Source organism: Sus scrofa, chromosome 3, assembly GCF_000003025.6.
Source record: "Sus scrofa isolate TJ Tabasco breed Duroc chromosome 3, Sscrofa11.1, whole genome shotgun sequence".
Classification (NCBI taxonomy): Eukaryota; Metazoa; Chordata; class Mammalia; order Artiodactyla; family Suidae; genus Sus; species Sus scrofa.
The window spans coordinates 22,850,849-22,872,923 of NC_010445.4; the positions used below are offsets into that span (position 1 = coordinate 22,850,849).

General features: G+C 49.7%; 1 protein-coding gene across 4 annotated transcripts in view; it reads right to left on the minus strand.

The window, feature by feature from the left end:
* SCNN1B (sodium channel epithelial 1 beta subunit) overlaps positions 1-22,075 on the minus strand; it is a 70,334-nt gene that overhangs the window by 18,590 nt on the left and 29,669 nt on the right. For all 4 annotated transcript variants that reach the window (XM_013989681.2, XM_021086475.1, XM_003357614.4 and 1 more), the window contains exons 2-4: positions 9,713-10,031; positions 5,697-5,973; positions 2,827-3,017 (exon numbers count right to left, since the gene is read on the minus strand). In XM_013989681.2, the coding sequence (XP_013845135.1) occupies positions 2,827-3,017; positions 5,697-5,973; positions 9,713-10,023 (779 nt within the window). In that variant the 5' untranslated portion in view covers positions 10,024-10,031. The remainder of the gene's footprint in view (positions 1-2,826; positions 3,018-5,696; positions 5,974-9,712; positions 10,032-22,075) is intronic.

Here is a 22,075-nt window from a genome sequence, read left to right on the forward strand (position 1 = left end):
AAAAACAACACAAACTCACAGACATGAAGAACAGACTTGTGGCTGCAAAAGGGGAAAGGAGAGGGAGGAGGAAAGACTGGGAGATGCAAACTATTCCATTTAGAATGGATAAGCTATGAGGTTCTATGTAACTATATGCAATCTCTCGGGATAGAACATGATGGAAGATAATACAAGAAAATGCATATATATGTATGACTGGGTCATTTTGTTGTACAGCAGAAATTGGCACAACATTGTAAATCAACTATACTTTTAAAAAATGTAAAAAAAAATCCATTTAAAAAACCCCCTTGTTCAAGGTCACACAGCTTGTAAGAGAGGGCGAGGATTTGAACCCAGTGGTGTAACTGCAGAGTCCAAGCTTTATGCTACTTACTCCCCAGCCACAGCCACACCACAGAATTTACGGGGCGAAGGAGTCCCCTTCGTGGCTCAGCAGTTAACGAACCCGATTAAGATCCACAAGGATGCGGGTTCGATCCCTAGCCTCGCTCCGTCAGTTAAGGATCCAGCGTTGCCTTGAACTGTAGTGTAGGTCACACATGTGGCTCGGATCTGGTGTTGCTGTGGCTGTGGTGTAGGCCGGCAGCTGCAGCTCTGATTCGACCCCTAGCCTGGGAACCTCCATATGCTGCAGGTGCTGCCCTGAAAAAAAAAAAAAAAGAACTTATGTGGCAAACACTTGAGGTTGCCTGCCCATCAACCATCTTCTCTTTGGGGGACGTGACCCAAATGGGGCTCACTTTGGAGGGTGCCACCTTGGCAACAAGCAGACTACCCCCGGGTTTCCTCCGGCCCTGAATCAGGAAGTAGCAGCTCAGTTTAGGGACCATGCTGTGTGCAGAACACACACCTTCGAGCCCTGGGATCCTGCTCAATGGGAGATGCTCACACTTTAGGCACCAGAGGCCCGACAGCAGATCCCAGCGGATCCTAGCAGATCCCGCTTGCCCAACTCACTTGCACTTTAGGGGGGGATTCCGACGGAGCAGATGGGCCATATCATTTTAAATCTTTTCTCTCTCAAGTTTTACATGTTTCTCTTTTAGCTGAGAAAGTGAAAATGAACTCGTGGGCCCAGCACTAGTCCACTGGGTACACAAAGGCAGTGCTGCCAGGAATGGTTGGGCTGGTGTGCTCAGAACCACACAGAGGGGGGTCGGAATCCAGCCAGCAGCCAGCCAGCCAGGCAGTCACCCACATGGCAGGGCCTGTCCCATCACCCACAAGGCAGAACCTGTGCCATCAGCCTGGTGCCATCTTGCAGCTCTTGCACCCATAGGGCCATCCTTCTCTTTTTTCTTTCTTTCTTTTCTTTTCTTTTCTTTTTTTTTTTTTTTTTTTTTTTTTTTGTCTTTTTAGGGCTGCACCTGTGGCATATGGAGGTTCCCAGGCTAGGGGTCAAACTGAAGCTGAAGCCACCAACCTACACCACAGCCACAGCAATACGGGATCTGAACCGCCTCTGTGACCTACACCACAGCTCACGGCAACGCCGGATCCTTAACCCACTGGGCGAGGCCAGGGATCAAACCCGCAACCTCATGGTTCCTGGTCGGATTTGTTTCCGCGGTATCACAATGGGAACTCCGGGCCATCCTTTTCTGATTCACACAAGGGACCAGGTCTGCAGCTCTGCCTGGTTCCTTGACACTGCCTACGAAAGGCCTGCCCATGATCACCTCTGCATTTCGGGAGACAGAGTGTCCACAGCTGTCAGCAGATCCCCAACAAAGGTTCCTGAAGGGTCCTGAGTTGGCTGAGTTGGGCTGAGGCCACAGACCCCGGGAGGGTGAAACCAGTTGTCTATCATTCTTCCAAAGCAGCAAGACCCAGTAAAACGCTCTTTTCCCCAGAAGCCAGCTTTGGGGATTTGACGCCTCAGACCAGGACACCAACACCTCTGGGAAAGAGGCCTGGCTGAAGCCAGTGTGTGTGGGGGGACAGTGGTGTGCCCCACCCCGGACCTGGAGGCTTGGCCACGGGGCCAGGAGGGGGCTCTGGGGCCTCAGCAGTTCTGCCGGGGCACAGCTTCCTTTCCCACGTGATGCACCAGTGGAGCCTGCAGCCCTCCGACGGCTGCCCCAGAGTTGGGGACAGAGCTTGGCTCTCAGGCCCAGGGTCTGGATGGGCAGAAGCTGGGGAGAAGGAGGAGGTGGGGATCCGTGGACCATTTGCAAGAGGACCCAGCCTTTCGGGGTTACCATGACTCGGATCCTGCCATCCTCTCAACACTGGGGGCGGCTTGGAAAACCCATTTACAGTGAATCTTCCAGGGCCCTGTTCTAAGTGCTGACATGAGCCAATTCATTCACGCTTCACGAGAACTCTAGCAGGTGGACATGGTTATTGTCCCCATTTTAGGGAAGAGAAAACGGAGGACAGTAGATGCGGGGGGGGGGGGTACCCGGATCCCGGGAGACCCCACCCAGATCCCTTGCTGCACGTGCTCATACCTGCCCCTTCTCCTGTCCCCTGGCTTGGGAAGTTGGGAGACCCTGCCCCATCCCCCGGGGGTGGCACACAGCCAGTGAGTGACGGCTGGGGGCACATCGGCTGGGCCCCGTTTCAGGGCTGAAGTTCCGGTTCTGCTCCAGACCGCCCCGTGCAGCGGGCCAGGCCCAGCCGTCCTGCTTTCTGTACAGACGTTTCCTAAAGCGATTCCCACAGCACATCATGGGCTTCGATGCCGTCCTGTCTCAGCCTCTGCCTCCAGGAAACCCCACGGGACAGACAGACCGGGGGACAGATGGACCGGTGCAGATGGAGTGGCAGGGCCGGGATGCGCACCCTGGCAGCCAGGGGGACCCGGGCAGCTCTCACCTGTAGTTGCAGGGCTCCGCCCCGAACAGACAAGCCAGGATCATCCTCTCGGCGGGGTAACCCATGGCCACCAGCTCCTTGTTTGGAACCTGCGAGAAGATGTTGGTGGCCTGCAGGGTGTACCACTCCGTCACGGCCCGGGTGGCGCTGCTAAAGCTCCGGAAGGTGCACGTGGTCCCGTTGTGGCTGCACTGCGGGGGCAGAGGGGGTTCCTGTGGGTGGGGGGCCTCTGAGGAGCCGGGGCAGGGTAGGCACTGCCACCTGCCCTGGGCTGCTGGGGACTGTGCTTGCACCCAGGGTCATAAGCCTCGGGCTGTGCCCTCGCACACAGCTGCGAGGTCACAAGGATGCACACACACAGCGCCAGCCACCCCCATATAATATAGCCTCAGGCAGAGCAAACACGCACACATGGTCACACAAACCCTGGTTTCTAACATCAGCAGCTATGTGTGCCCTGGACTCACAACCACACACACACACACACACACACACACACACACACACACGTCCACATACCTAGATTCACATGAGTGGCACCACACTTGTGCTCATGCGGGCACACAGACAATAGACACACTTAGACCCTCCACTCCCCTGACCCTTTTTTTAAAAAAAATATTTTTTTTTCTTTTTTTTAGGGCCACACCTGCGGCATATGGAGGTTCCCAGGCTAGGGGTCCAATCGGAGCCACAGCTGCCAGCCTACACCACAGGCAGAGCAATGCAGGATCAGAGCTATGTCTGCGACCTACACGGCAACGCCGGATCCTTAACCCACTGAGCAGGACCAGGGATCGAACCCTCAACCTCATGGATACTAGTCAGGTTCTTAACTCCCTGAGCCACAACAGGAATTCCCTCCCCTCTCTTCTCAGCCCCCTCCTGACATGTTCAGAGGCAGCTCCTTGGAGGCTGTGTGGACCTTGAAGGACTCAAGACTCCAGGCTCTGCCTCCCCCTCAGCTGGGGAAGGACCAGCCTTGTCAGCCTGAGCCTGCAGGGGTGAGTAGGGCCCCTCCGCCACCAAGCCCAGGTCCCCTGCATGCCCAGGACTGAGAGGCCCTGGGACTCTGGCCTCGGCCACTCTGACTCTTCATGCTGGGACCCCGGGAGTCCTGAGGGGGAAGCTTCTGCTGGGTCCTGAGACAGCCCACCTTGGGCCAGCCTCAGGGCGGGGAGGTCCTCGTCTCCCCTGCAGGAGGTGGGAATAATATTTAAGGCTGACTCTGGCCTGGGTTCTGTTCTCAGGACTTTAGGTCTATTTAACCCATCCGTTCTCACAGCAGCCCTACCCCATCACCATGGAGACACTGAGGCCCAGAGAGGTTCCATCAGGCGTGATGACAGCAGACCCCCAGGCCACATGCACACTCACACGACCTATGCGCACGCGCGCACACACACACCTGATCCCGAGAGCTAGTGCAGCCAACAGGGACACGCCTGCTTTACAGACGAGGAAACAGACACAGGAAGCTGGGTAAATGCATCCAAAATTAGTAGGGTGTTGGGTCAGTGCCAGCTCTAGGCCTCTGGAGCTTCGTGCTGTTTGCTGATTTGGGTGGAGAGGCGGGGCCTGGGCTGCAGAAGCCCTGACCACATGGGGGGCATGGGAGGCAGTGGCCCCCCTCTGGGGTGTGTATGGTCCCAGCCTGGGTCCCCAACCAAGGCGGATCACCCGCATCACCAGAGAGCCTATTAACAAGACAGATTCCTGGGTCTGGTCCCAGAACTGTCAGTTCAGATTCCCAGGAGGGCTCAGGGGTTTGTGTAGTTATGGAGCTAGCTCCCAGAGAATCCCAAGGCATAGACAGAGAACTTTCTTCCCGCTTGCAGGCTTGTGGGCATCCCAGCACCCCAGTTATGCTTTGGCAATGACTATACTGCATGGCTGTGGTTCTTCACCTGCCCAATATTTATGTCTCTGTCTTTTGATAATTCCTCCCTCATTCCTCCTTCAGGGAGCCACCCTTTCCCCCTTGCTCAGGCCATGTGGTCTGATAGAAGCTGACATTACCCCCAGCTCTGGGTCACATGACTTAGGACTGGCCAATCATGACAGCCCGTCCTTCAGCCTATAGTGATTGGTTTAAGGATGAGCATGTGACCTGATGATCAGTCCCAGACTTGGTCTGGGGCCATTGGGAAAAAAGAGCTCTAAGAGTGCTAAGCTAGTGGGATGTACGCCTGGCATTGCCAGGGCCCTCTGTGTGGAGAGAGTCTGCCAGAGAGCAAAGTCAACCAAGAGAAAATCTAAATAAGGTGGAGAGAGATGGAGTCCTGATGACAGCATTTGAACGCCTGGATCCAGCCACACCTGAACCCAATATACCCCTGGACTTCTCAGTATGTGAACCAAAGAATTTCCTGTTTTGCTTAAGATAGTTTGAACTGGATCACTGGCATCCAAAAGTGTCTCAACTAACACACCAGCTCTTTCTATTTTTAAAAAAGCACTGCAGGAGTTCCCATTGTGGCGCAGTGGTTAACGAATCCGACTAGGAACCATGAGGTTGCGGGTTCGGTCCCTGCCCTTGCTCAGTGGGTTGAGGATCCGGCGTTGCCGTGAGCTGTGGGGTAGGTTGCAGATGCGGCTCGGATCCTCCGTTGCTGTGGCTCTGGTGTAGGCCAGTGGCTACAGCTCCGATTGGACCCCTAGCCTGGGAACCTCCATGTGCCGCGGGAGCGGCCCAAGAAATAGCAAAAAAAAAAAAAAAAAAAAAAAAAAAAGCACTGCAAACATAGAAAATAGGCACTGGTTCCAGCCAGTCTTTCCTCCAGCAACTCCCAGATTATTTAAGGGAGGAAACATCCTTTGGCCTCACTGGATAGGGCCCATTGCTTGACCTGTGCCCGTGGCCCACTTACTAGTTTCATGGCTATTTTGCATCCCGGGGCCCTGCAGGTCCTTTCGGGTGCCGGGCCGCTGCTTGCTGAGCCATTGTAGTTGTCTTCAAAGAGGTCAAGAACCACTGGGTGTTGGGGATTCTGCTCATTAATGAAGACCAAGGGCGTGTGGTTCCAGATGGTGAAGTTCAGGGTCTCGGTGGCATTGACATGGCTGAGCTCGGGAGCCAGGATCCTCTGCAGGACTGCCTCCATCAGCTCATCCAGGTCCTTCAGCAGATGCTGGACTTTGGAATACCTGGGTGGGGGAGAGGGCCAGTCAGAAGGGCAAGGGGCAGAGCGGCCCCAGGCTGGGATCCCCTCCTATTCCAGCGTGGCAGCCACTATGTGTGAGAAGAATACCCTCTTCTACTTCCCCCGCCAAGCACCCGCTTCTCTATCCCCCCACCCATACATCCATGCATCCTCTGCCCACCTCCTCACTCATTCACCCAGTATTTGGTGAGCACCTACTATGTGCCAGACACTGTGCAAGGCACAGAGGGTATTTTATAGCAGACAAGACAGATCGGGTCACTTTCCTTATTCTTCTTCTTATTTGGTCTTTATGGGGCTGCACCTGCAGCATATGGAAGTCCTCAAGCGAGGGGTCTATTGGAGCTGTAACAACCAGCCTATGCCACAGGCACAGCGTTGCCAGATCTGAGCCGCTTCTGCTACCTACACCACAGCTCATGGCAACGCCAGATCCTCAACCCACCGAGCGAGGCCAGGGATCGAACCTGCGTCCTCATGGATGCTAGTTGGGTTCATTACTGCTGAGCCATAACGGGAACACCTGGGTCTCTTTCCTTATGAAATTCACATTCCAGTGAGAAAGAGTCCTAAGAACACATGGCTGTGGATCCCTTACCATCTGCCAGGTGCTAAGGGCTTCACATGTCTTATTTAATCTTTGCCACAATCCTATATGTATGGATAAAGAAACTCTGTGAGTTGTTGTGATTTCCTGAGCTTTCTGCACTGACGAGGGGCAGAGCTGAGATTGGAACCCGGGTGTGGTGGGCTCCAGTAGGCGGGCTGTGTGCACACGGGGTTCTGACATCTGCCTCCCAGGAGGGATAGAAAGTGACGCGGGAGGGGCAGGTCTGTGATCCTGAGGTCTGAATTCTCCAGCAGCAATTTGGGGAACAGGAGTCAGTTTCAGGAGGAAGACGGCAGATGTGACAATGGGGCTGGGCTCCTGGGCTTTCTCTCCCCCGCTAAGGTTCCCATATTGGAAATGGTGACCAGTCCGTGTGGCAGAAAAGGATCCGCCCCAGCCAGTGTCCTCAGTCCCCCTTCAACACCCCGGTCACTCCATCCCAATTCACCCAAGACCCTGCTCCAGAGTCTGGTCTATGGGGCGATGTTTGTCAGCTCTGGCTGGAGGACTTCCTGTAGGAGAGAGTCCTAAACCCTAAAAACAGGGCCAAGTGCCAGTACAAAGGTGGACAGCAGGCAGAGCGGACACCAGCTGCAGACGCTGACACCACCTGTCCCCTGACCATCAGACCAGCCACTCACATGCACGCATTGGGAAGGTGGTGGGCTGTGGGGTTGGGGGCTGCTATTACAGCCTAGAGAATCACAGCTGCTCTTGAGCTTGGTAAGTTCTAGGTGTGAATTCTTGGGCTCTGGGTTCGAAATCCTCCAGCCACTTAACTTGACCTTGGGCAAGTTAACCTCTCTGAGGCTCTGTTCTCTCATCTACCAAATGAGGGGCTTAAAAAGAACCTCAAAAAATATCTGGTAGTCCCTGCCTTTAAGCACGCCAGTGTCTATTGATGCGATGTGTATTTATCAAGCACCTGCTATTGCCAGGCACTGCTCTAGGCACCAGGAATACACCAGTAATGAAAACAAAGTGCCAGAGTTTTGGTCGTGGCTCAGGGGTTAACGAATCCAACTAGGAACTGAGAGGTTGTGGGTTCGTTCCCTGGCCTTGCTCAGTGGGTTAAGGATCCGGCGTTGCCGTGAGCTGTGGTATATAGACTGTCAGCTGAAGCTCCGATTAGACCCCTAGCCTGGGAACCTCCATATGCCGCAGGTGTGGCCTTAGAAAAGGCAAAAAGACAAAAACAAACAAACCAAAAAAAAAAAAAAAACAAAAAACAAAAAACAAAAAAACACCCCCAAAAACAAAAAAGAATTTTCTAGGAGTTCACATTGTGGCTCAGAGATAACGAACCCAGCTGGTATCCATGAGGATGCAGATTTGATCCCTGGCCCCACTCAGTGAGGTAAGGATCTGGCGTTGCAGTGAGCTGTGGTGTAGGTCACAGATGCAGCTCAGACCCTGCCCATTGCTGTGGCTGTGGTGTAGGATGGCAGGGGCAGCTCCAATTTGACCCCTAGCCTGGGAACTTCCACATGCCACAGATGCAGCCCTATGAAAGAAAAGAAAAGAAAAAAAGTTTTCTTGAGTAGCTTCAAGGATTCACCCAAACAAGGAGGAGCCCTCTTAGGAGAAAGGAGTGGTGGTTTGATAACTGGAAATGTAATCAGGAAGTATGAATTCCCCTCTGTGACTTTCTTTTGGACAAGAACGTCTCCTGTGATTCAGACGTGCTGGCCCCTCTTCGGATTCCTTGAGGGCAGACCACCAAGCTCTGTCTCACCCCAGGACCTTTGCATGTGCTGTGTCCTCCACTTGGGGCATTCTCTCCACTCTGGCCAACTTCTACTCATTCCTGGGGGTGTTTTTCTCTGACCCCCCCCCGCCGACTTTCCCCAACCCTGACCAGGTTGGGTCCCCTTGGGCGTCCCCTTCATAAGCCATGCCATCAAGAGGTTAAACAGTGGCCTGCTCAGATCTGGTCTGGGTTCAAATCCTACAGTTGCTCCCTGTGTGTGTCTGGGCAAGTCCCCTCATTTCTCAGAATCTCCATTTCCTGACCTGTGAATGGGGGCTACTGTACTAGTGCCCACCCTCTAGGGGGGCTGTGTGGATTAGAATGACATGAATTACCCAAAGAACACTCAACACGCTGCCTGGCATTTCATAAGCACTTAATTATGGTTGATATATATGATGTATGTTATACATATATCATCTATATGGTTGATATATATGTATTATGTACATATCAATCCTCACAAATATAAATAATTCAATATTTATGAAAAAAAGATTGTTTTCTCTGATAGGCTGTGACAAAGGCAGGCACTTTGTTTTCTTTTTTTTTTTTTGTTTTTTGCCTTTTCTAGGGCTGCTTCCCGTGTCATATGGAGGTTCCCAGGCTAGGGGTCTCATTGGAGCTGTAGCCACCGGCCTACGCCAGAGCCGCAGCAACACGGGATCCGAGCTGCGTCTGCGACCCACACCACAGCTCACAGCAACACCGGATCTTTAACCCACTGAGCAAGGCCAGGGAACAAACCCACAACCTCTCAGTTCCTAGTTGGATTCGTTAACCCCTGAGCCACGACCAAAACTCTGGCACTTTGTTTTCATTACTGGTGTATTCCTGGTGCCTAGAGCAGTGCCTGGCAATAGCAGGTGCTTGATAAATACATATCGCATCAATAGACACTGGCGTGCTTAAAGGCAGGGACTACCAGATATTTTTTGAGGTTCTTTTTAAGCCTGGGAGATTTATGAATTTTGAATTTTACTTACTTCCAAGGGAGGAAAGCAAAGAAGGAGAGAGAGAGAGCTTCCTGTTGTGGCTCCGTGGATTAAGAACATGACATAGTGTCTGCGAGGATGAGGTCCGATCCCTGGCCTCACTCAGTGGGTTCAGGATCTGGCATCGCTGCAAGGATGGAGCTTGGATCCAGCATTGCTGTGCCTGTGGCGTAGGCTGGCAGCTGCAGTTCGGATTGGACCCCTAGCCTGGAAACTTCCATGTGCCCCAGGCGCGGCTGTAAAAATAAAAATAAGAGAGAGAGAGAGGAGAAGAAAGAAGGAAAGCTGGAAGGAAGGGGTTTTAAAAAAAGCAAGCAAGCAAGCGAGCAGCCCCACTGAGACCAGCTGTGCTCTAGGGACCACCTACTGGAAGGGGCTGGCATTGCAGATGGTGACGGCAGGGAAGTCCATGGTCTTGAAGCCCATGGAGAGGGAGACGCTGACCTCCCAGCTCAGGTAGGTCCTGATGAAGACGCCCCACTGCCAGCAGACGAGGGAGGTGAAGAGCAGCGTGAGCACAAACCACATGGCCTTCTTCTTGGGCCCCTCGCGGATGATGCGCTTGGGGCCGTGGGTGTTGGTGTTGTCACAGTACCACACCAGCAGCTCCTTGTAGGTGTAACCCGGGCCCTTCTGCAGCCGGTGCAGGCACTTCAGCAAGTACTTCTTCACGTGCATGGTGGCTCCTGCAGAGACACCCAGGGAAGCCGCGTCACCCATGGCACCTGCCCCACATCCGAGGATGTCCCAGTCGTGGCCAGAGGCTGGGCCCTGGAGCCAGGCAGACGGGCCCTCCGTCCAGCCCTGCCTCCCTCCCACCCTTCCTGCTAGCTATCCTCTATCCTTCCAACCAAGCCAAAAGCATTTATGGAATGCCTACTGAATGCCAGGCCCGGAAGTCATCCCAAATGCGCAAAAGGGACACGACGTCTTCCCCCTGGGAATTGCTGGCTTAGTGGAACAAATTACTTAAACTCTCAACTCCTCACTTCCATGTGCAAAATGAGGACCATTGTATCTAATTGTTACAGGAGGGCTGGGAGGGTGAATTTAGGGGATGCATAAAAAGTCTCAAATGTTCAGCAAAGACGAAGTGGTCAGTATGATAGCGACCATTATCACCAGTTGTCAGTGCTGAGACCAAATAATCCATCAAAAATGCGCAGTGGAAACGAATCTGACTAGTGTCCATAAGGTTCCTAGAGAAATCTAGGGCCTCTCCCGCGGCATTTGGAGGTTCCCAGGCTAGGGGATGAATTGGAGCTGTAGCCGCCGGCCTATGCCAGAGCCACAGCAATGCAGGATCTGAGCCGCATCTGCAACTTACACCACCGCTCACGGCAACGCCAGATCCTTAACCCACTGAGCAAGGTCAGGGATCCAACCCACAACCCCATGGTTCCTAGTCAGATTCATTAACCACTGAGCCACGATGGGAACTCCAGAATGGATAGTCAAAAAAAAAAAAAAAAAAAAAGCACACCAGAACAATGTCAACCCACACTAGATACAAAAATTACCTTGAAATGGATCTGAGACCTTAGAGCTAAAACTGTACCAGAAGAAAGTATGTGCCATTCTGTTGTAGGCAGAGACCTTTTAGATAGATCACTAAAATCATGAATAATAAAAGGAAAACAATACATTTGACTTTATTAAATTAAATCTTCGGCGCTTCAAAACACTGTTAAGAATTTGAAAGAGCAAGTCGCTGGGAGATAACACTTGTAGTAATACGTCTGACAAAGCATTTGTATGCAGAATATATAAAGAATGCTCACAACTCAGAAGTTGCCTTTGTGGTTCCATGGGTTAAGGATCCAACTAGTATCCATGAAGATGTGTGTTCCATCCCTGGCCTCGTTCAGTGGGTTAAGGACCTGGTGTTGCCACAATCTGTGGCATTGGTCGCAGATGTGGCTCGAATCCCGCATTGCTGTGGCTGTGACATAGGCTGGCAGCTGCAGCTCGGATTCGACCCCTAGCCTGGGAACTTCCATATGCTGCAAATGTGGCCCTAAAAAGAAAAACACCCACAAAAACAAGAATCCTTATAATGCAATAATATGACAAACAACCCAACCAAAAAAAAAAAAAAAAAAAAAAAAGAGGGCAAAAGATTTAAAAAAACTTCAGGAATTCCTGTTGTGGCTCCATGGTTAGTGAATCTGACTAGGAACCATGAGGTTGAGGGTTCAATCCCTGGCCTCGCTCAGTAGGTTAAGGATCCAGCATTGTCATGAGCTGTGGTGTAGGTCGCAGACGTGGTTCGGATCTGGTGTTGCTGTGGCTGTGGTGTAGGCTGGTGGCTACAGCTCTGATTCGACCCCTAGCCTGGGAACCTCCCTATGCCGAGGGCGCGGCCCTAGAAAAGGCAAAAACAAACAAAAAAACCCTTCATCATTAGTCACTGGGGAAATGCAAATCAAAACCATGAGGTACCATTTTCCACCCACCAGAAGGACTGACAGAAGCTGGTGTTAACAAGGACCATGGAGAAATCAGAACGCTCCTGCCCGACTGATTGGAATGCAAACACGCACGACTGATTGGAATGCACTTTGGAAAACAGTTTGGCAGTTTCTCATAAAGCTAAATGGACACATCATATGACCCGTCAGCTCCCTTTTTATTTATCCAAGAGGCCTGAAAACATATGTTCCCACCAAGACGTGTACGTATATCTTCACAGCAGGCTTATTCATTAATGATCTCAAAGTGGAAACAAGCCAAATGTCCCCCAACAGGTGCATAAGTCAATCGAAACATACCCATACAGTGCAATACTATTCAGCAATAAAAGGAAACAACTATATATATTTTTTGGGGGTCGCTTTGTGGCACACGGAGTTCCCAGGCCAGGGTTCAGATCTGAGAGGCAGTTGTGACCCACTGTGATGCCAGATCCTTAACCCACTGTGCCAGGCTGGGCATCGGATCTATGACCCGGTGCTCCAGAGATGCCGCTGATCCTTTTGCATCACAGCGGGAATGCTGGGAACCAGCTATTGATACATACAACAGCACGGATGGAATATTTTTTTTTTTTTTAAAAAAGCCACTATGCTGAGTAAAAAAAGCCAGACACGAAAAAATACACACAAGAGGATTCCATTTATATGAAGCCCTGGGAGAGATCTAACTAATCTACAGTGACAGAAAGCAGACCAGTGATTCCTGGGGCCTGATGAGAACAGAGGACTGACTGGAAAGGTAGACCAGGAGTCTTTTCGGAGGTGATGCAAATTTTTTTGTGTGGGGGGGGCGCACCTGTGGCATATGGAAGTTCCCAGGCTAGGGGTCGAATCAGAACTACAGCTGCCAGTCTACACCACAGCCACAGCAACAAGGGATCCAAGCTGTGTCTGTGACCTACATCACAGCTCACGGCAACCCCGGCTCCCTGACCCACTGATGGAGGGCAGGGATTGAACCTGCATCCTCAGGAATACTAGTTGGATTTGTTTCCGCTGCACCACGACGGGAACTCCAATATTCTGTATCTTGAGTGAAATGTATTAACTGATTAAACGTAAAAATGCATCAAATGCTATACTTAAAATGGAGGTATTTTATTGTCTATAAATTATATCTAAATAAAGCTTTAACAAAAAAATTCAATCCACTGCCATCTCACAATTGTGTGAGTTCACATCTAAAACAAAAATCCAGATTTTCTTCAACTTTTGAAAAACCAGAAAGATCTGGGTGGAGTTCATATTGTGGCTCAGCGGGTTAAGTGGTCAGGTTAACTTGACATAGGAGTTCCCATCGTGGTGCAGTGGAAACAAATCCAACTAGGAACCATGAGGTTGTGGGTTCGATCCCTGGCCTCGCTCAGTGGGTTAAGGATCTGGCGTTGTCATGATTTGTGGTGTAGGTCGCAGACGTGGCTTGGATCGGGCATTGCTATGGCTGTGGTGTAGGCCAGCAGCTGTAGCTCCAATTAGACCCCTAGCCTGGGAACTTCTATATGGCACAAGTGTGGCCCTAAAAAACAAAAAAAAAAAAAAAAAAAAAAAAAAAAAAAAAGAAAAGAAAAAAGAAAAAAGAGAGAGAGCGAGCGAGAGAAACTGACATAGTTAGTATCCGTGAGGATGTGGGTTTGATCCCTGGCCTCGATCAGTGGATTAAGGATCCTATGTTTTGCCACAAGCTGTGGCGTAGATCACAGATGCAGCTTGGATCCAGTATTGCTGTGGCTGTGGCATAGGCTGACAGCTGCAGCTCCGATTCAAGTCCTAGCCTGGGAACCTCCATATGCTGAGGGTGCAGTCGTAAAAAGGAAAAAAAAGAAAAAGAAAAAAAGAAAGATCTGATAACCATCCCCGCCCGGCAGCTTCTGCTAGAACTGACCAGTGCTGCCCACAAGGATGGAGCCCTGGGCTCCCCAGTTCGCCCCAATTCTCCCCATTCCCTGTTTTCTCATACTCAGCCCACTTCAGTCATTTTTTAATTCCCTGCTTTGGCTTAGGTGGACATCTGACTTTGTGACCCGTGTAAATTGTAGCTCAGATGCTTTCATTAAAATCCCCTGTACTTATTTTTTTTTTGTTGCAGGAAAACCTCAATTATCCAAGTTTATCAGGGAATCAAAGTTCTGAGAAGCTGGATTTTAGAGTTAATTGAAGGTTAAACCAAAAAAGGATTGGACTCTGGTTATTGAAAAGTCATTCCCACTTCAGCCTCTCTAGCTCTAGCTCATGACTGGCTCTTTGTTGTTGAGAACTTGGCGGGGTCAGAGCCACTGCTGTATCAGCCTAGAGATGGTAAAGGAGAGTTTGGGGGGTGGTGGGTGGGGAGTCAGCATCTGGACATGCCTGGGACCCCGTTGCTATTCATAAGCACAAATATATGCATTTCAGGGAGTTTCTGCTGTGGCTCAGTGGGTCAAGAACCCAACTACTATCCTGAGGCTGTAGGTTCAATCCCTGGCCTTGTTCAGTGGGTTAAAGATCTGGCATTGCTGCAAGGTGTGGTATAGGTCGCAGATGCAACCTGGATCCTGCGTGGCTGTAGCTGTGGTGTAGACTGGAAGCTACAGCTCTGATTCAACCTGTAGCCTGGGAACTTCCATGTGCCTCAGGTGTGGCCTTAGGGAAAAAAAAAAAAAAAGTGTATTCCAGGCACCCAGGTTTTGGTCCCTAAACACCATCCTTGCCTAAAGGGAACCAGGGCTTCTTAGAAAAATGGATGATGCCAGTTTGGTTGCAGCAAATGTACAAAAGAAGCCTGACATATCTTATCAAACCATAAAGCAAAGAAATCTATCAGAGTCTACTGGGGTCAGTTAAAAGGACTCTTACTGGCAAAGATGGGACAATTTGAGCATCGTTTTTTTTTTTTAAATGATTGTGATTTTTTTCGATTATAGTTGGTTTACAAGGTTCTGTCAATTTTCTACTGCACAGCAAAGTGACCCAGTCATACACACACACACACACACACACACACACACATACACACACACATTATTTTTCTCACATTATCCTCCATCATGTTCCACCATAAGTGACTAGATACAATTCCCTGGGCTGGACATCAGTTTTAAAAAAGCATGCACTTAATTGAGACATATTAAATGCATAAAAATCCACACGCTTATAACAATACTGAAAATGGGGGGAATAAGTAGAACATGAATGTTATTAATTAATATGTGTCATTACTAAATGGGTCCCATTCAGGTTGTCGTATGTGGATTTGGGGCGCTAGCAGTTGCTATCAATAAACTTATTAATTTATCGCAAGAGTCTGGAAATTTGAAGATCCAGCCTGTTTTTATATGGTCCTCAGGCTAAGAATGGTTTTTATGTTTTCAAAGAGTTGTTAAAAAAAAAAAAAGATGTGGTGTTTGTGGTGCACAAGACAACAGAAAAATTTGTCAAAACCTGATATACTGTGTCCTATAGGTTTGCATTAAATAAGAAGTCCCTAAAATGGGTTTTCATATAAATATTTATAACTTTGATTTCATTATTCGCCCCTCAAATACCTGCTCATTCAATGTTTCCCAAACATCAATCATTTGCAAACCACTTAATTTTTTGCTAAATCCCTATAGCACTCATATTCACTTAATATATAACATCATCTGAATTCACCTTTTTTTTTTTTTTTTTTTTTTTTTTTTGTCTTTTTAGGGCTGCACCCTCGGCATATGGAGTTTCCCAGGCTAGGGGTCGAACTGGAGCTAGAGCCGCCAGCCTGCACCATAGCCACAGCAACGCCAAATATGAGCGGTGTCTGTGACCTACACCACAGCTCATGGCAAGGCCAGATCCTTAACCTACTGAGTGAGGCCAGGAATCGAATCTGAGTCCTCGTGGATACTAGACAGATTTTTTTCCGCTGAGCCACAACGGGAACTCCTGAAATCACCATTTTTGCTTTAAAAAAATTCTCCTCCACCTTGGAGTTCCTGTCATGGCACAGTGGAAATGAATCCAACTAGGAACCATGGGGTTGCCGGTTCGATCCCTGGCCTTGCACAGCGGGTTAAGGATCTGGCGTTGCCCTGAGCTGTGGTGTAGGTTGCAGACACGGCTTGGATCTGGCATTGCTGTGGCTCTGGTGCAGTCCGGCAGCAACAGCTTGGATTGGACCCCTAGCCTGGGAACCTCCATATGCCGTGGGTGCGGCCCTAGAAAAGGCAAAAGACAAAAAAAAAAAAAAAAAAAAAAAAAAAAATTCTCCTCCACCTTATGCAACACTACACCTGTGAATAAGTTTGATAGGCTAAGCCATTTTTTTCTTAAGACAGATCCAAATAACTTCAGTTTAAAAAACAGTTCCTCTTAAAAGAGAAAATTAAGAGTTCCTGCCATGGCGCCGCGGAAACGAATCCAACTAGGAACCATGAGGTTACGGGTTTGATCCCTGGCCTCGCTCAGTGGGTTAAGGATCCAGCATTGCCGTGAGCTGTGGTTTTAGGTGGCAGATGCGGCTCGGACCTGGCGTGGCTGTGGCCAGAGGCTACAGCTCCGATTAGACCCCTAGCCTGGGAATCGCCATATGCCGCGGGTGTGGCTCCCAAAAGGCATAAAAAAAAAGAAGACAAAAAAATACAAGAGGACATTAAAATCATCTTCCTTGTGCCCCTTGAGGAAAGTCTGTTCATTTGTCTTCTCCCAGTGGAAACATACACCCTCTAGCAAGCATTTCCTCCTCTGTCTTCATATCAGCCTTTCCAACACATCGGGACAGCCATTCTCATGCCCATTTCAGAGAGAGGGTAACCAGAGCATGGAGAGACTCACGGTCACAGTGAGTCAGACAGATCTGGAAATAGAAACTAGGTCACTGGCTTCCAGCCACCTCTCACTGACACGCTTCCTGCGATACCTGCCCTGCTGCTCCCGGCTCTAGGGGGTGCTGGGTAAATCTGCAGTGTGGCAATAGCCTTGTATGTGCACATACGCACCTGCTTTGCCCAAGGCTGCGGTTCCACAGACCTCTAGGGGTCCTCCTATAAAGCCAGAGGCAGTGGGACTGATAAGATAATAATTATAAAAAAAAGATGGCTCTTGGGGGAATGGGGGTGGGGCAAAACAGGGGAAGGAGATGAAAAGTTACCAACGACTAGGTATAAATGAAATAGGTGAGCTATAAGGATGTCATACAGCCAGTATCCTAGAATAACTTTATATGGAGTGTACTTCTAAAAATATCGAATCACTATGCCATACACCTGAACCTAATTTCGTAATGCAAGTCAACTATATTTCAATTTTTTTTTTTTTACAGTGGCTTCTTCCTGTCCTTCAAGAGAGGAGACGCAAAGGTCTTATTTGAGCTGCTCAGAGAGAGAGAATGCTGCCATCATTAAGGGATCATTAAGGGAGAGATAAGAAAGGGAAGATTAGAACACAAAGCCAGCATGCATTTGTGTAAAAAAAAAAAGAGAGAGAGAGAGAGAATGAGTCTAGAGATACTTAGCTGTGTGTGCATAGTTCTTCTCCAGGTGGCTATAAAAGAAAGTGATAATATAAGTTGCCTTTGAGAAAGGAGAATGGGGGAGTTCCCATAGTGGCTCAGTGGTTAACGAACCCAACTAGTAATCTTGAGGTTGGGGGTTTGATCCCTGGCCTTGCTCAGTGGGTTAAGGATCCAGTGTTGCCGTGAGCTGTGGTATAGGTCGCAGATGTGGCTTGGATCCTGCGTTGCTGTGGCTGTGGTGTAGGCCGGCAGCTATAGCTCTGATTCGATCCCTAGCCTGAGGACCTTCATATACCCTAAAAAGCAAAAAAAAAAAAAAAAAAAAAAAAAAGGAGAATGGGTGGTGGTTGCAGGTACAAGCAGGGAAGAAGACTTTTAAAAATGAGTTACCCCTTCTGTAACTTTTTGTATTTTGGACCGAGTCAATTTTTAATCTAATCATTTATTCAGTCAGGAAATATTTATTAAGCACCTACTTAGTGCTCAGCACTGTTCTAGGCACTCAACATCTATCAATAAACAAACAGTGGAGAAAGAAATCCCTGGAGTTCCCTGGTGGCTCACTGGGTTAAGGACCCAGCCTAGACACTGCCGTGGTGCTGGTTGAATTCCTGGACTAGGAACTTCTGCATGCCACAGATAGTTTTGGCTAAAAATCACAAAAAGATGGAGTTCCCATCCTGGCGCAGTGGAAACAATCCAACTAGGAACCATGAGGCCTAGGTTTGACCCCTGGCCTTGCTCAGTGGGGTAAGGATCAGGCGTTGCCGTGAGCTGTGGTGTAGGTTGCGGATGTGGCTCGGATGTGGTGTTGTTGTGGCTGTGGTGTAGTCCGGTAGCAACAGCTCCGATTAGACCCCTAGCCTGGGAACCTCCATATGCTGCGGGTGAAGCCCTAAAAAGACAAAAAAAAAAAATATATATATATATATATATATACTTTCGATATATATATATATATCGAAAAGAAAGGAAGAAAGAAATAAAAGAAAGAAAGAGAGAGAAAGGAAGAAATCCCTGCCTTTGCGTAGCCTACATGCTCCCAGGAGATAGAAAAGAATATTTAAAAAAGCAATTTTAAAATCTATGCTGATTGGAGTACAGTAGGAAAATCTCCATGGGAACCATCAGATTCACAAATATCCAAACATTTTGTCACACGAAGGATTGGCCAAACACACCTTTACCTGCCTGAGGGGTTGAACTTGGTACAGTCATTGAAGAACAGTTTGGCAGACTCGATTGCATTTAAAAGGTGACAGCCAGGAACACTTCCTGTGCGTGTGTCTATATGTGCTTGCATGCATGGATGCGTGCGCGAGCGGGTGCGCGAGCGTGTACGTGTGCACGTGCACTCACAGGCATGCAGGGAGCGTGGCGACTGCAACACTGTAACACCCTCAAACTGGAAACAACCTGACTGCCCAGAGTGCAAAGGCTACTGGGGGTGGGGGGTGGGGTGGATAGGTGCCAACCACTCCCCACAAGAACTGTGCAAGCAAAGCAAGGAAGAACAAGCTTCTGGTGAGATCTGGTGGCAGAAGAAGCCTGGACTAGAGCAGTGCACGTGCAGCCGGGATGAGTGCTTTCAGGGAGCCGAGGCATTGATGCGCATGGCTTTTGGGGTGGGGGGGTGGTCCGGGCTGAGGCAGCCAGAGCACCTGCCTCCCCCACCTGCCCCCCACCACCGTCAGGCACAAGCTGCCTTGCGCCTTTACCTTAGTGCTTGATACAAACAGGTTCATTCTCTAGCTTCCATGATGTGAGATTCTGGAAGGAACTGGTTCGTTCCAGCCCCCAAATGCTAAGAATTTATGGCACTGTCATGCCGATGTCATATCTGAGTCCTCTCGGGCGGGGTCACAGATGGGTCACTGTCCTCCCTCTCTGCTGTGCCGAGGCAGCGACCCCACTCCCGCACTGTGAGGAGGTGTCCTTTGGGGTCCCTGCCTCCACATTTTGGGGTGACTAAGGTGCCCACACGCTCCCTTTGTCCCCAAGCTAAAGAAAAGCATCTTTCCAGAAAAGGCCAATCAGGACAGACACTTTGCAATCTGGGGTGTAGGAAAAAAAAGCCCAGGAGGAGTGGGGACAGAGCAGTGACCCTGCCAGAGCCAGCGCGGGGGCAAAGGCTGACATCATCTCTATCCCCAACCCCACTCCAGGTTCCCTTGTGCCCGCCTGCTGGCTCGAAGCAGCCCTGCTGTGCCAGTCTGGCCGGTCCTGGGATAAAAGATGAGTAATCACATCAGGACAAGCGCTGAAAGCTGGTGAAGAACGCGGGCCACACCTTGCAGGGACCAGGGACCAGGTAGACAAGCTGATCTGGTCTCCAGATATGAAGCCAAGACTGCAGTCCTTCTCCTTCTGGCCAGCTCCCTGGTGGACTGGAGCAACGGAGACCCCACTGCCCAGAGCTCAAGACACTATCTGCCCTGGCTGCTCAGGGACCACACGCAAAGCAGGATGCAGGAGCCAAGATATTTGGGGGGAAAGGCTTTGTCAGCGCTTCCTGGTAGACTGATGCTCCTGCTGCTAATAAGGCATCTACGGCCCCAAGAACGGCTGCTTACACCTGCTTTTCTCCCCAATTGTTGTACAGGCTGGGCTGCTCTGTGTGCCCAGCTGTGGGCTGCAGCCACACAGAGGGGTACCTTTTTCTAATTTGCTCCGTGGCATCATATGGGCCAGCAGGGGCGTCCTGCCAAGCATCAGCTTCTGGCTGGAGACCACGGTCACCAGTATTTGACTGAGCTGAGCCATGCTTTCCTTTTTTTTCCTTTTTCCAGCTGCACCTGTGGTCTGTGGAAGTTCCCAGGCCAGGGGTCGAATCGGCACCTATGTCACCGCCATAGGAACTGGATCTGAGTCGCATCCGCGACCTACATGGCAGCTTAGAGCAACGCCAGATCCTAACCCCACTGAGCAATGCCAGGGATCGAACCTGTGTCCTCACAGAGACATGGTCAGGCTAAGCTGAACCACAGCAGGAACTCCTGGGCCATATTTTCAAAAGGAGAGTCTCCTATGCCCTGGCTGGAATGTGGGAGTGGATTTCCCCTCAATACAGGAAAAAAAAATCCAATCAAGATTGAGTTTTCATGGAGTTCCTGTTGTGGCGCAGTGGTTAACGAATCCGACTAGGAACCATGAGGTTGCGGGTTTGATCCCTGCCCTTGCTCAGTGGGTTAAGGATCTAGCATAGGTTGCAGACGAGGCTCCAATCCCGAGTTGCTGTGGCTGTGGTGTAGGCCGGTGGCTGCAGCTCCGATTAGACCTTCAGCCTGGGAACCTCCATATGCCGCGGGTGTGGCCCTAGAAAAGACAAAAAAGACAAAAAAAAAAAAAAAAAAAAAAAAAGAAGAAGAAGCTGAAAAAGAATATGTGTGTGTGTGTGTGTGTAACTGAATTGCTGTGCTATGTACCTGAAACTGACACGATATTGTAAATTAACCATGCTTTAGCAACAACAAAAAAAGAAAACCAAAACCAAAACCAAATAAATAAAATGAATAGAAGAGTTAAATACATGTTTGCAGATGGATGGATACCAACCAGACAAATACCATTGAAGTACTAGGTTGTGATGTGCAATATGGGAACTCATTTTTTTTTTTTTTGATAGTAAAAGAAATAAAGGTCATGATACAAGGATGAGAACCCTGGGTCTGCCCCTTTCCTGGAACGTTGGTACATCCCGAGAGCACAGACCAGGGAACCCCTTTCCTGGTGATGATGCATCGCCCACTTCCTAAGAGTCATTTTTACCAGCCCCAACCAAGAGCTTAGAGTCAAACGCCTACCATCATTTATATGATAATTATATTATGTATACTTTTTTTTTTTTTGTCTTTTTAGGGCCGCACCTGCAGCATATGGTGGTTCCCAGGCTAGGGGTCTAGTCAGAGCTACAGCTGCCCGCCTATACCACAGCCTCAGCAACGCAGGATCTGAGCCTCGTCTGCAAACTACACCACAGCTCACGACAACGCCGGATCCTCAACCCACTGAGTGAGGCCAGGGATCGAACCTGCAACCTCATGGTTCCTAGTCGGGTTTGTTTACGCTGTACCACGACGGGAATTCATACGTATACATTTTTATGACTGCACCTGCAGCATATGAAAGTTCCTGGGCCAGGGGTTGGGAGCCGAAGCTGAGGCCTCCACCACAGCTGAGGTAACACCAGGTCTGAACTGCATCTGTGACCTATGATGCAGCTTTTGGCCATGCTGATCCTTAATCCACGGAGCCAGACCAGGGATCGAACCCACATCCTCACAGAGACAACACAGATCTTAACCCACTGAGCCACAGTGGGAACTCCTATTTTATTTTTTAAAGACTCACACAATGCTGGGAGATGCCAGGGACCCCTTCATGTGCCAACATGATAATCTAATGTCTAAAGAAAATCTCAGTACACAGATGTTTGGGAAACTCTCACTTCAAAAATAAACGCTCCAAGTCACGTTAGGGATGGTGAAACCAGAGACCCCACCCACAGTGCAGAGGCATTTACCACAATCTTGCAGGATGGAACGTCTATGCTCAAAAGTGACCAGACCAGACCAGCTTCCAGGTTTTAGGAACTCAGATGGTGGATCTGTGCTGACTGATGTAAGAAAGCTTTCTGGTTTGTTTTTTTTTTTTTTTTTTTTTTCCCCTCTTTCCTTTTGGCCACCCCATGCCATATGGAGCTAGTTGTGACCTAGGCTGCGGCTGTGGCAACACCAGATCCTTAACCCACTGTGCCGGGCGGGGCACAGAACCTGCCTCCCAAGGCTCTCAG